General features: G+C 40.8%; 1 protein-coding gene across 2 annotated transcripts in view; it reads left to right on the plus strand.

Annotated features, from left to right (window-relative positions):
• LGI1 (leucine rich glioma inactivated 1) overlaps positions 1-14,975 on the plus strand; it is a 28,657-nt gene that overhangs the window by 7,044 nt on the left and 6,638 nt on the right. Inside the window, exons 2-5 of one of the 2 annotated variants that reach the window (XM_064717229.1) lie at positions 9,503-9,951; positions 10,333-10,404; positions 14,147-14,218; positions 14,321-14,392. In XM_064717229.1, coding sequence (XP_064573299.1) covers positions 9,761-9,951; positions 10,333-10,404; positions 14,147-14,218; positions 14,321-14,392 — 407 coding nt within the window. In that variant the 5' untranslated portion in view covers positions 9,503-9,760. Of the gene's footprint in view, positions 1-9,502; positions 9,961-10,332; positions 10,405-14,146; positions 14,219-14,320; positions 14,393-14,975 lie in introns of those variants that run through there. The other variant, XM_064717230.1, reaches the window with a different exon arrangement.

The raw sequence follows: 14,975 nt of genomic DNA on the forward strand, positions 1-14,975 counted from the left end.
GGAAGTGTTTCCAGGACACTATTCATTCCATGGCACCTAAGTGGAATGGGAAAGATAACTATCCTAAATGGCAACCATTAGTCTAACTTGGTTACAAATATCAAGTTATGATATTTATAGCCAGCAACACTGAGCTGTGCAATATCCACAACTCTAGAAGTAAAAATGTCAGACTCAAAAAACACAGAGGAAAGTTATCTATTTCAAGTAAAAGGAAATATTGCAGCTTGTACCCTAGGGGAGATCCTGCTACTTGCTGAAACCACATTCAATTTGCAAGTGTAAGTCAAAATGTTAACAGTTACATATCTAGATGACTGCCTTTCTTGAATGGAAACAAAACCACATGGAAGATAAGGGTCAGGATGTGAAGTGAGATCTGAGTGAAAAACATTTTCTTTAGCATTTCATAAAGCATTCTGTCAAGTTTGCATTACACTGTCCTTAAATATTCTGCTCATAAAAGATGGATTGTGTTATTTAGATTTATATTAGGGTCTGTTTTAATACTTTTTATCAATCTTGGTTTAGTAAATCCATGCCACTCTTTCCCTGTAAAACTTTTAATTGAACCTCAGCCATAACAGAGTATTTGGCGGGTTTCTATAATATGTCTGTTAACGAAAGGAAGACACCATTCTGACTACCTCATTTATCTTAGATATCGTCATCATCCAGCCACAAATGTTAAGAACTAGAAAAAGTAAGACTAGAGAAGCACTTTGATATTTTCTTACTTGAAAACATCAATACCCATAGAAAAATATGCCCATACAACAGAATACTAAATTATTCTCCCAGTTAAAAAGAAGGTAGTATATGAATATTAGCTTCATAATTATATGAATACTGTTGTACTGTGATCTAACACTACAGTGTGAAAAACAAAGCCTTAAACTTATGATGGCATTCATGATTTGTATTGATTTGCAGTTCATTCCAGCCTTAAGAACAACACAAATACCCCGCCCTTGTAGCCTCAGAGCCTTTATGAAAGGGCATCACAGCCCTGGTCGCAGATGCCCACCACATGCATCCCCACGGATCCTCAGCAAGGAGGGATTTAGCTGCCTTTGGAACATCACCCATTCTGAATCTATAGCAACCCTCCTCTAATATGCAAAGCTATTTTTAGCATCAGGGCAGCCTTGAAAGCAGCAGGTAAAGCATGAAAAGAATGAATAAGTGGTTGTGGTGCTCGCCTGTGAATAGAAGCTATATATAGCTCCTGAGAGAGATCTTAATATATATGTGTATATATAATGTGCATATGAAGGGATATCTGCCTTCCTGAGGGGGAAGCAGGGGTGTCAGAAACATAGAGTAGGCTATGAACAAATTATTACTATTTGTGACTTGAGCTGTTATCTAAAGTAATTATTTCCAATTGTTCTGTTTAAGAAAATAAATTGTTAATGGAATTGGGTATCTTTGATCCAGTCTTTATTTGCAATGGATGCATAGGCTTCATTTCCCTGAGTGAAGAGAAAATTGAACAGCAGGAGACTATTTGCAGTTCCAAGCTCTTTTCAGCCATTACTTGCTCCAAGAAATTCTCTAGCGAATTTCTCAGGTCTCCCTTTCCATCCCTAGGAGCCAACATCAGTTTCTGTGATGTTAGCTGTTCTCTTGAGTTCCCAAACCTGTCTTTTTTTTTAATCCTTGTCTTTAACTCTTATATATTCATCCATTTGCTTCTAAAAAAAATCTTGGGAAAAAAGGCCACATGTGCCTTTGTTTAATCAGTACTGTGTGCCATTTATTTAGCTGGGGAGCTATGCTGCTTCATGTAGGAGCTGATTACTTCTTACTGATGTGTTATATTGAGGCTGGGAATTAGGCCCTCCAGTTTTAATGACTCTTTGCCTAAATCACAAGGGCAGCAACAGTGGAAACTTACAGATGCCTACAAGTGATTGGTGTTAAAAAGAAAGCTGGCTGTATAGTATTTGGATTATTGTCTTAGAAAAGGGATAATTAGGAATCCTTTTGAACTTAAAATGTGAATGTTACCATGTTCAAGGTAGGGAAAATCCTTTAGCTTCTGAGCAGTCATAACTAAAATGTGTATTTCTCTGTTGCTATGAAAATTATATTTAAAACTACAGTCAGTTTCTTAGATAAGGATGTTGTGTTGGTTTTGTTCTCCCACTGCAGAGGGAAAGAGCCAGCAGCCAAAAGAGCAAATCTTTTCTTAAAGCTGTACTAAGTATGTAGCATATTGGCATATGAGCAAACAGATGAAATGAAATTTTCAGCCCTCTGAAGTCTCCTCTGCAGGGCAAATATGGTTTGTAAGAAAAAGGGGCTTTGGAGTTCAGCGTGATGCAGTACTTGATGGAGAGTCAGGTGCAGTGACAGCATGCCTGCATAATGTAGGGTGGCAGATTTGGTATTTACTTAAGGTAAAAAAGATTAACCCTTACTGAAAAAGTAAAGTATTTTTCCAAATTTCTTGAGTTGCTGACAACAGTTAAAACATCAGTAAAATACATTTGTGGAGCTATCACCAACAACCCCTTAATTTGTTTCAGTGCTGGTCCAAATCTCTGCTTTGTAAAGCATGTCGATTAGCAATGATGAAACAATAATATGTGTTTGATGAGTCACATCCTTCCTATTGTGTAGTTCCTTATGTCCATGGCACTCCAGCAAGGCTTCTACTTGAAGTATTTCAGTGACTTCAGTGGCACTAAGATTTCTTCCATTGTTAATTATTCAGGACATAGAAACCTGGTTTTAACAAGTAAAGACTTTCTCCTCGAAAGCCTCTTGTCTCTGCCATACAACAAATAAATTTTCTATGTACATTTAAATAAATAATATTTTGTTACTTCCTGCAAAATGACAAGGAAAATTAAAGACAAGTTTATAAAGATTAGAATAATTCTTCGGGGAGCCAATGCCATGAAAAAGTACAGAAGGGCATATAAGATAGCACAGGTCAAGGAAAGGATTTTGTAACACGCCGTCTGTTTTTAATTAGCATCTTGGCACACTGGAAGAGCTCAGACATTTTTCCATGAAGAAATGTATTATAGACTTTTCTAGCTGCCAATTAAATGGCATTTAGCTACACTGACAGTAGTATGTTGTTTTGGGTCTGCAGAAAGCCCTTGCTCATGCTAGAAAATCTGGGACATTTTGTTTTGTATAGAGGGTTCTTACTGGACTGACTTTTCTATCCCTTCTATTCTGAATGTAGGCATGAAGGAAACCTATGAATAAATACCAAATTAAGAGTGCAAGGAGCTGACAGAGGGGATAATTATGAAGTGTCAGTGTGTATACACCTGCTGAAAGTCTGTCCTCCAGGTAGAGGATAATTTTTAAACAATGCTAAATACTGGGGTGTTTTATGAGGTTCATATATTGTCCTGTTTGGTAGAGACTGAGGTACTTTGTTACCAGTTCTGTCCTATGATTCATTTAAATATGAGCATTTGTAACATGAAACTGCCCCTCAAGTGTGCAGCTCCCTATGCATTTTCTCTAACAGTGAAACCAGTGCTCTCTGCCCACTCCTGTCCTCAGCTGCTTGTTCTGGCTCTGGCAGTTTTAGGGGGCTTGAGGGGGTGGGTTTGAAAGATTTGGGCTTGTTTAGGGTTTTATTTGTTTTCTAGTTCTTTTGCCAGCTAATTTATTTAATCCACTTTAAAGAATAGCATTACAACAGAAACACCAGCAGTGATCTGTGGAAAAGAGCAGAATCAATAGTACTTGCAAGAGTTGGGAAGAGAGAAACCATCCTATTAAGGAAAGTGTTGCACAGAATATGTTCTTAAATTCACCATGCCAGTTCTGAAGAAGCTGGCAATTACAAATTAAGCATAGATTCTCTCACTAGTATCATAGTTTTAATGTCTGGTAGTGCTATGTAGAGGGAAAAAAGGCAAAAAGTGACTTGCCTATTTAAACAAGACTTCTCCTTGCTGAGAGGTTCATTTAGAGGAAACTTAATCTTATAGTAAGGTGTATGCTAGCTGGTGAGTGTGATGTCAGTTCCACTGAAATGGACAGGCATGTTCACTGTCCCAAGTGTGTCCCCATTTCCACCATGGGAGAAGTTGATCTTCCCTGAGTAAACTACAGTCAAATTTTCATGAGAGTTGTCATGAAAGATAGAAAAAAAATCCAGATTTCTGCAGCAGGTGGAAACCTCGTGTTCTTTTATATTGTCTCCTTTCCTACACTTCCCCCTGTATTAGGTGTGGTATCAGTTCCTGCTGTGAACCATGAAGTGGCACAGCTTCATACATCTTTGAATTGGGCTCTGGTTTGCTCTTGAGCTTGTATGTTTGCTCTTTCATTTCCCCCCCCAACTTTAAATATCCATTGTTAGCATTTTCAAGGCAAAACACAGACAATAGAAGCAAAGCAAGAACTATTTGTGTAGGTCTGGAGAAAAGTGGCTGGTTATCAGGAGAGCAGTTAATGTGATGCTGCTGAGTTGGGTGCTACAAAGCACACTGGTTTATAATAGAGCTTAGAAGCAAACAAAGCATCGAGAATCAGAAGGATGTTGAAAGGTCTTAGTTGCAACAAAATAAAACCTAATAGTAGATTCATTTTGTCTGGCTTCCCTTTGAAAGAAATACACTCTGCATCTGTTTTTCTTAAAGAGAGATCATTCAGATATCAGTACATCTCTCCTGACATATTTTTTGTCATTGGTCAAATTCTGGTGTACCTAAACCAGCAAGCATTCCAGAGACACCTGCACATTGACTAGGACACGCTCAGTGGAGCAGGTGTTGTGACATCACTATGGAATTTTGGCCATGAGAGCTCACTTCAGAGGGAATCACTTCCTGGTCCACAGTGAACTGTGAACTGGCTACTTTACATAAGGGAAAGGAGACCACCCTCCAAGTCTTTCTTTCCTCCAAAGCTGGCAGCAGTTAAACAGCCATTTCCTTGGCTTTTTGACACAGGGACTGGCCTGCTTGTTCTGCTTTTAATGAAAATGGTATAATAAAGAAAGATACCCCTAATACGAACCTGTATAGACAGGATAGGGCAAAGTCAGCAGAACTTTCCAAATAAAAGGTTTGGGCAGTCTTGTGATCATTCCCAAGCTTGCCTTGTTATGAGCTGTTGTAAAGGCATCTCAAGTTTTATTATGCCTAACATGCAGAAGGCCTCTTCCTGACAGTGACTCTTGGTGCCAGATCCACCAGGAAGCATAGTCTTTTCAGAGCTGTTTAGAATTCACAAGACTTAGTTTTGTTTATTGAAAGTACAGCCTCATTCTCAGCTGCTTTAAATTTGCCATTTGCTGCAGAATTTCTTAAAAGGGTCAAGAGAGCCAAGAGAGCAAAATCTCGGACTCATGAGGTATTTGTAGGAGTCTTTGATCTCAAAATCCTTCTGCTCCAAACACAGTGGTAACGTAGCAATGACAATGTTTTATTCTTTAGGAGACCAGTGAATACTGGGTGTGATTTGGCCTATTGCCCATCCATGTGGTGTAATATTATGGGCTTAACACCAAGCACAGTAAAGTCTCATCATCACCATCAGTGGATTTTGGATTAGGCTAGGTATGCACAGGCAGCTTATTCTGAACAGAGAAAAGGCAGCACAGTTTTCTAACAGCAGGATGAAATCAAGGGTAGCTTTAACAGGATATGGATCTGCAAAGGGAACTGTACTGAACATGAAACCACAGGAAGCTTATTCAAATTGTGTCTTATGTTGGTAACGAAAACATTCTAGTCTAATGCAAATATGCAAATATAGTCGTTGGCATGGAGTTAATACCTTGAAAATATTAAATATTTTTTAAAATAATTTTTGCTCTAAGTTTTGACCATTTGTGTCTGCTTTCCTCAAATATTTTAGCAAACAGGTTTACTTGTAGAAGTATTAATATTTTAACCAGATATTGGAGAATATGTGCTAAAAATGTATGTAATAATAATAGTAATGCATATTTTTGCTCTAGGAAGGAAGCCATGGAAGTTGTGCTGTGACCAAAGAACACCAGCAGTGGTGGGTGCTGAATACCTCTAGTGGCAGCAGGCAAAAGTAGCTTTAATTTTGACTGTCATATACTTGCACCAAGATTTTTACTAGATGGTTGATTATAACCAAAAATTGTCGTCAGCAGACAATTTGGATACATTGGAAGAAGCAGCAATTTGTTTCTTACCACGCAGAGCCACTGCGTGGGAAGCCACCGGTGCCTAAGGCGTACTTGGCTCTGGTTAATAGCGGAGAGGTGGAACATGACGGCACTTTGGGGCAGGACACGCTGAGGCCGCTCGCCGTGGGCCCGCTCGGTTCCGCTCGGTCCCAGCCGCCGCCGCAGCTCGGGCCGGCAGCGCAGGGGCCGCGGGGCCGTGAGGGCGAGGGGCGGCCCTGGTGCCGCCTCGGGCCCGGCCTCGCCCCCGCCCGGCCAGGCCGCCCAGCGCGGGCGCCGCCCGCGGCCGCCGCGTTGCCGGGATACGGGGCCGCGGCGAGGCGGAGGCGCGGGGCCCGCGTCCCTCAGCCGTGACCCCCGCAATGTCCCCTGCAGTGTCCCCCTGCCCAGCCCCGAACCCGCCTGACCGCCGGCCCCCTCCGCGGCACGGCAAGGTGCGGGGTTTTCGGCTAGAACGTCAAGTGATGGGAAGCAGAGCGAGGAACGCATCCGCAACTCCCTCATCCCCCCTGCTGGAACCTTGCAGAAAGAAAAATAAATGAGTTTCGAACCCCATTGTGCCTAGTCAGTACCTGAAACAGCCGGGAAAACAAGCAAGGGCCGAGGGGCAGGCGCTGGTCCGTGGGCGCAGCAGGCGGCTGCCCGCTCCGCTGGCCCGCACACAAACAGCCATGGCATCGGCAAAGGGTGAGCCAAGTGTCGCCGGGCTGCAGAGAAGCTGTGCCACTAAAAATCCACGAATCACTTTGGTTTTAAACTGCTACATGGCAGGAAATGAGATGCTGAGCTTGGCAGTAAAGGACCCTGGAAAATGTGATTATGCCTCTCTTTTGATGGGACTGTTATAAATATTCATAATATTGCAATTTTGGAAAAGCAGTTGTTTTGGCATGTGGTTTGGAATAGAAAACTAACTTCCAGGCGCTTCTCTGCATGGACAAAACTGGAGTCAGGTTACTGCTCTGCTGCAGAATGTGCTTTTGTTACCGAAGAAAATACTACACTGCAAAGTTTTCAGGAGGTTCACAATGTGGTTGGAGTATTAATTAAAGAGAAATGCCTAGGTAATTGATGGTGGATTTCAGTGAATGAGCCAAAGGAAATGAAACACAGGTTTTCACCATCAATGGCAAAATATTGCCATGGCAATGGGTGGCTTTGCCAGGAATAAACAAACAAACAACAACAGGCCTCTTTCAGGAGAAAAGAGAATTTTCTGTTCTCACCTCACCCTGTCTGTGCCATTGGACATCTTGGAGGGGAGAAGATGGTGTAGCCTACTTATGCAAGTCCTACAAATCCAGCTTCCCTCTCAGTAGGTACAATTAGATCATTTCCAGAGCAAGAAGTCACCTTTATACTGGGGGATGGGAAGGCAACAACATTTGCTTAATAATTATTTCAGTGCCTTGGCTACTGTAATTATTTTCCATTTTTTTACTGGAGGTGGATAGGCTCGGAAATAACCCAGGTTTTTGCCACTCTTAGCTGGTGCTGCTTCAGGGAGGGACTGCTGACAGGGGAGGTTTTCTTAAGAGCAAAAACATGGGCCTGCAGTTAAATTAATAAAGACCTTTACAAAAACACAACAGAGAGAGCAAGGCAGCTGAGAAAGCACGAGCTGCCCTTTCTTCCCTGGGCTCAGATGCCTGGCAGGAAGTGTGGCCATGCAGAGGCAGTGCTGTCCTCTCCCAGCATGGCCTTTGAAGGTGGCCATCTGCCTCTGAAAGCTTTCTGGACATTTCTGGCTGCAGCAGTCCCTCAGAGGACGCAGTCCCACCACCTGGTGTGAGCTCTGGGTGTCATCCCTGCGAGATGGACCTCAGCCACCCCCCAGTCAAGGATTCAGCAGTGCTGGATCCTTGTAGCCTTAGACTGAATTCTTTGCAGTTGTGCAGGCTGTTGTTCTGCCCATAGCCTGTCAAATCCCAGGTGGGAACCTGGATATGCACTAAGGCCTTGCTGGGATTGTTCCTGAGGAATATAGACATGGCCTGATGTTGATCTTGTGATTTTGTGGTTTTTTGTGGCAGGAGCAATGGGCTTGAGCCAGGTGGCCTTGTGAAACCAAAGGAGGGGTAACCAGAAGTCAAAAGAGATCTCCTTCTCAGGAGATCAGGTGTCCCCTGAGGAGACAGCATCCATGTGAAGGAGCTAAGAGTGAGCCTGACTGTGTTAAATGTTTGTACCACTGGGTTGACCCCAGTAGTGTTTGTAAGCTGTCTAATATAAACTATCCAATAGGGAAGCGTTAAGACCTGTTAAAGTTTGCAAAACTGATCTAATAGCAATATTATATTGAACAAAAAAGTCATCCTGTGTGGCTTCCCAGCTATTTGGCATTTGTTAGCTTTGTCTTACCATTCTTAATAAAGTAATACTTAGGCGCTGCTTAAGTTTCCAATAAAATATTTAATGTATATTACTGTAAAGTCTTCAGGCTGAGGACTGTATCTCACAGAGCACTCATACCACACCTAGCACTCATTTGATTGCAGCCTCCAGGCAGTATTGTAAAGGTTCATTATTACCACCAAGATCTGTCCTTATACTGTCACTCTTCAAAGAAGGTCCATTCTTAACTACGGGTTTAATACAGCTGGTATTTAAATGAAAATTTTCTTTTTTTTTTTTCCATCGAAAAGAATCAAACCAAGAAAATACCTTTTTTAACTTGAACTTTAAATTAATGTTGCTCATATAGAACTGTGCTTGATCCACCTATGCCTTCATTTAACCAGCTCAGAAAACATGCAACAAATAAGAAGCATTCTTTTTCTGAGGGGAAAAAAAAGGGAAAAAAAAAAAGGGAAAAAAAGAGCTGTATTTGGGATCTATTTTGCATGAGAAAATATTTTGTTTAGGAGTGACAGTCAAAGGCATTCTCTCATACATTGTAATATTTTCCATGTGTGGCAGCTTGTTTTTCAGTGGTACAAATATGTGCAATAAAGGCCGAGGATAAAAATGAATCTAACAGTTTTTGCAGCAATGCTTGTGATGGTTTCATTCGATTTCATTTTCCTGTGGATACTGCCATTAGTTCTGCTGCTTGCAATATGTGAAGCATAATTCTGAAAGGTTCATGAGGTTGTAGGGATCCAGTAAGAGATGACTGATTTCTCCCCCACACACATATACTCCACCCCACACCCACTCACCCACCCACCAGCAAAACATAATGCTGTACTATTTTTGGAAACAGGGAAAGGGCCTCCCTGTGAAAACAGAAAGCAGTGTATTTCTCAGTTACATCACTTTGCAATCTAATGCTGTGTTGTGCTCAGTGTTTTTGTGGTGATGCAAGTCTTTTTTTTCTTTCCTTTTTTTTTCTTTTTTTTTTTTTTTTCCCTTCAGCCGGTTGGATTTTCCCCATCTTACAGCACCTCGCAGGTCTCTTCTCTGAGCAGTACGTTGCCTGAGTGAGTGGAAACATACAGATCAGCTGCAGGTTTCTATCTACAAAAACAGAGTGAAAGAGAAAGAAAAGGGTTGGGAAAGCAGAGACAAATATTGACCTGGACTTAGAGAAAGACATCCAATGGCTGAATAAAGAACCCTGTTCATGTTTTGGGATATTCTTTCAACTGGCTGGAACGAGAGCGGATCAAAAGAATGGGAAATGCCAGCAGACCCTTTAGAAGAATTGCTTATTTCTTATGCCTTTTATCTGTGCTTTTGCTGACTGAAGGGAAGAAACCAGTGAAGCCAAAATGTCCTGCCTGGTGTACTTGTACCAAAGATAATGCTTTATGTGAAAATGCCAGATCTATTCCTCGCAGCGTTCCGCCTGATGTTATCTCACTGTAAGGGCTGTAAGCATTTGGTTATTTAATTTATGATTTAAAATGAACTAGGATGTGTGGTGTTCTCAGTGCATACTCCCTGCTTGCTGCAGGGAGTACCTCCAGCATTCAGAATCATCAGCTAATGTGTTAAAATTGTGCTGCATCCTTGAATCCTGATTTTTATATCTCTTTCATCTGTCTGTCTGTCTGTGTATGTGCACACATCTCATTTTATACCTTCTTGTATAGTACATGAAATCTGTCACGTTATATTGGGGGGGGGGAAGGTAAATTTTTTTTACTTATATAAATAAATTTCTCTGTGATGACCAGATCAGTATTATAACCATGGCTATATGAGGCTACATTAATGTATGGTTGTTTTTTTCTTCTTTACAGATCCTTTGTGAGATCTGCTTTTACTAAAATCCCAGAAGGGAGTTTTTTGCTCACACCATCTCTGCAGCTTCTGTGAGAAATATTTATATGATACAATTTTTGTTATGAAGTGTATATGTATTCATAAATATTTCAGAAAGGGTCTTAGTATTAATTTTATAAGAAACAGCAGCAGAAGATTTATTAGATCATAAAATACATTACTTTTGAGCAATTTGAAAGATAGTGCATGTTTAATTTTTACTTAGTATATTGTAAGGCTGTCTGTTGTCGGTACTACTTCGAATGCTTACATGCTGAAGCTTTTGGTGATAGAATGCATGTTATCTTAATTATACTTTAATTAACATTACAGTGAGGACTTAAGTATTGCAACAACTATTCTTGTTTATTTTCTGCATTCCTGGGACCTGATCCCAGTGTAAAGCTGTCCATTTGCAACTCCCATCGACAGTGAGCTCAGAACCCCCCAGATCAGGCCCCTCGTTGCAGTGGGACAGGTCCTGAAGTCCTTTTCCATGTAAAATTGCCATTGACTTTTGTGGTAGTTTAGTCACTTCAGTGGGAGTTTTGCCTTCATAGTACCTGGATTTGACCCTGCTTGTCATTTTATGGTCTTAAAAGTAATGACAATTTTCTCCCAATTAAAGACTGAAGTAGTTATTTAAAAATCAAATACTGTGATGAGGTATAGACGGAAAGAGAATATTTTGGGATGTTTAACTGTTAGCTGCATTTCAACATAGGATTTTTACAGGCTCACAGGCTTTCCTAGAAATGTGGGCATACGATTATATAATTGTGAGCTATACAGAGGTAGAGGGGGTGTAACCTGAACTGTTTATAGTGGATGTGCTGCCAGCCTGACACACACCCAGATTTGTCTCAGAAATCCTGCAAGGCAGACTCCCCAGTGTGATCAAAATCAGAATCGGATGTCTGTCCCAAACCCACTCCCATGCGCTCTGGATGTGGTCAGAGGTGTGTGCTGATGGACTGGAGCTGTCTGGCTGTTACATTAAACTGGTGGCATACCAATAGCTGAAGCCCTGACCCTGGCTGTACTCTGCTACCTCAAGTGGAGCTGATAAGGAGTTGCAGACATACTGTACAATTTTGGATACAGGGTAAATAGGTAAATGCAGTTACTATGGAAACCTAAATGCTTTTCCATGGTGCTTTATTCCAGAGAAGCTTTTTTCAGGTGGTCACAGATCACAAAAGGGACACATTTCACATAATTGCTGCAATGGGCCTTCCAAATGAGAGGGGGGAAAAAAGCAGCAGCCCTGGTGGGGCTTGTATTTGAAGAGAGTGAGTAGGACATCATCTCTCTTGGCTACGATACACCACCTACACTTAGCAATCCCACTGCAAAGCAGGCAGATTTGGGCATGGTAGAGTAGGACAGACACAGTCATCTTATTTTGAGTTATAGTGCCTGGCACAGTGGGCTTGGACAATGTCTTATGACATTTTGGTAATGATAATAATTTCCATTTCTACTGTACAATGAAATGCACATTCTGTGCTGCTGTTCATAAATGCTGCAACAAAAACTATGACCCCAGAAAAGCAGGGTTTGTTCCACTGTGGGCTTTGATGAGTGATGTGTTTTCCAGATATATTTTTAACATGGTAGTTGAGCTGCTTGCCATCCTTGGAATTTCAGGCTGCTAATCTAAGGCAAATGACTCCTTAAACACAGACCATAGGAGCAGGATTGTATCTGTGGGGACAACACTCCAGTTTGTACGTGGGAAAGAAAAATTTTATCTTTGGCAGAAGATAGTAAGGGGATTAAGAATATGGAAAACTTACGTTAATTAAATATTTCAGGAATTTTTAGCTTTGCATGATTATAGATGTATTGGTAGGTTTAATTTAGCCAACAGCAAGATTTAGCAGCTTGTATGTATTTCTATAATAATAGAAATGCATATAGAAATAGTCTCCAGCATTACGTTTTTGAAGTCCAAATGTAATTGGATATCTCCAATACAGCAGTCACAGATGTCTAAATATGGTGAAATTCTGCTGCTATTATTATTTACTACTATTTTTAATGTAGTAGCCCCAGTGGTCTCTGGAAAAATCATGGTCTTGAGCTAAACACTACTCGTAACTCCCAGTCCAGGACAGCTTTTCTTCTTGTGTAGTATGGATGGCACGCTCTGTGCTCTTCGTGCGACAACAAAACCACAGAGAAGCTACACAGCTATGGTGAAGTGCCAGCAGGAGTGTTCCCTAAATGCAGAGAAAACCTCCCAGCTCTCATCTGCAGCTCTTTTATCTCTGTGTATCAGCAACATGCTGAGGGTGCCCTTATAAACTGAAGACATGAAAGCCCACAGAAAGAAGGGAGGTAATCGTGGCATCAGGATTTGTACCTGCTCGCACTGTGCTGTTCCTGCCAAGTGACACAGTCCCCAGCTACAGCGCCATACCTTCAGCCTCCAGCCCCAGAAGCAGCAATTATGGTGACTGAGGACAATTTGGGGCAAAAATACTTTGTGCATCAAATACATCTGATGTAGCCATTGGGAAGGGGTATGAGTTGGAAGGCAAATGAGCTCACCAAGTGCAAGACCTATGCTGTAAGCCTGGCAATCTCTAAAATAGCAATACTATTTAAAGAGATACCACCCTGTTCTGTAAATTATTGAGTGGAGTGCAGAAAAGGAAAAATTATCCAGTAAAATCATATCAGAAAACTAAAATTAGTTGCAGGATTTAATAAATTGGTCTTCTGGTTCAAGAATTCTATTTAAATACTTGTTTCCTCTAAAACTGAGGTATTTATTGATTTTGACAAAAAGGAAGAATTTCCTGCTTGTATTTTTTCATACATTTAAAAAAAGCACAATCTGAAACAGCCAACTGAGAAAATAAATTACCTACAATTTATTCTGAATGTAAACATCAACATAAGAGATTAACTCATTAAGTGGATTAATTAGTACTTGGAAATCTTGCATTCCTGAATGTCTAAGGATGCCATAGTATGAATCTATTTATCCATCAGGTCAATTGATTAAAATATAGATGTGCATGTAGTATTCCACTGGGGTGAAGTTCATCGTGCTTTATGATGTCCCACCACATTAAAAGCGTAGCAGTCCAGGGCTAGATTATAATGGACAAATGCTAACATGGCTGATAAGCATGAATAAAGCTGGAAAAATCAATGCTAGTCCACTTTTAATGCTTACAAAATTACATAAAATTAAATGTTCTGCTGGTATTTTTACTGTTAGATGCATATGCTAAGAGTACCTCCAAGCGGTTTAGTGAGGTCTTAAAAATATTTTTGACTTGAACACTGACTGAATTTAGGAGATTTTTCTTCTTTTTTTCCCCCAGTAACTTTCAGTACCCTCAGGTTAAATACACTCAGAAGTTTAACTTAAAAGTTAAAGGATTTTCCTTCCTGCCAGTGTTGCAAATTCAACCTGATGTCAGGGTAACCAGCAATTTAAACCAAGACAATTTAAACCTCTGTAATACTTGAAGATTTCATTGTTGTCCTAGTATATCTCCAGAGGCACTTATACAATCCCATTGTTTTACTGGCATGATAAACCCACGTTTACATCCCACAGAAGTCAAAGGAATTTTATCAGATGGCCCCAGTAGACAATTGTTGGATCCTTCCCTTTGCACCACCCTGTGGTGCAATATTTCAGCCTTACAGTCCTATAGTGCTTGCACAGAAAAAAACATGAAACCAGGCAGTGGAAATTGGGCCTTGCTGAACCATTTTCTAAAGCTGCTGATAACCTAATGGTCTTTTGTTTTGCATTTCTTTATGCAGGTTGTTTACGTCCAACACTTTTGATGTTATTAGTGATGATGCTTTCATGGGCCTTCCTCATCTAGAATATTTGTGAGTGGACAAAAGTATATTTCCTGGCAATTTTGAAGAGAGTGGGTGGGCTTCCAATTTCCAGGCATTGCTTGACCAGAATCACTTTATGATCCATTACAGGTTCATAGAGAACAACAACATTAAGTCAATTTCAAGAAATACTTTCAGAGGACTGAAATCTTTAATTCACCTGTAAGTAAAGTGATTGAACATATTACTTTGCATATTTAATATAGTAACTGAACCACTGTATTGTTTAATTTCTCATTTTCATATATAACTGTTCATAGTTATTTAAGTGGCATTAATAGTAATTTGATTAGAATGCTAATCTTTGTGTTTCCACCAAAGACTCCCAAACTGTGGTATGTGTAGAAGGCAAAGACACAAACAGCTTCCAAGCACTACATGTTTGGCAGTAGTTCCCTGACTTTCTCTGCTTGGAGCACTGGGGATTTCCAGCTGAGCATGTAGGAGCAGGGAGAAGTATGAATTGGGAATCTTGGCACTGAATGAGGTCAGTCCCAGTTTGGGACTTGGAAAGGAGGAAGGTGGGAGCTATGATTAGGAATGTGAGAGGCTGAGGAATGGACCCACACCTCTTCTCAGGTGCCCCAGTCTGACATGCATCCAGGAGAATATTACAGCCATTCTTGGGACAGGCCATCACTCTCTGTGCCCCGTTCACTTATGACACCCAGAGCAATTTTGGAGACTTGCAACAAGATGTTTTTGTAATGGCTTACTGATCTACTTCTTCCATTCTGCACCCACC

Source organism: Zonotrichia leucophrys, chromosome 6 (assembly GCF_028769735.1).
Source record: "Zonotrichia leucophrys gambelii isolate GWCS_2022_RI chromosome 6, RI_Zleu_2.0, whole genome shotgun sequence".
Classification (NCBI taxonomy): domain Eukaryota; kingdom Metazoa; phylum Chordata; class Aves; order Passeriformes; family Passerellidae; genus Zonotrichia; species Zonotrichia leucophrys.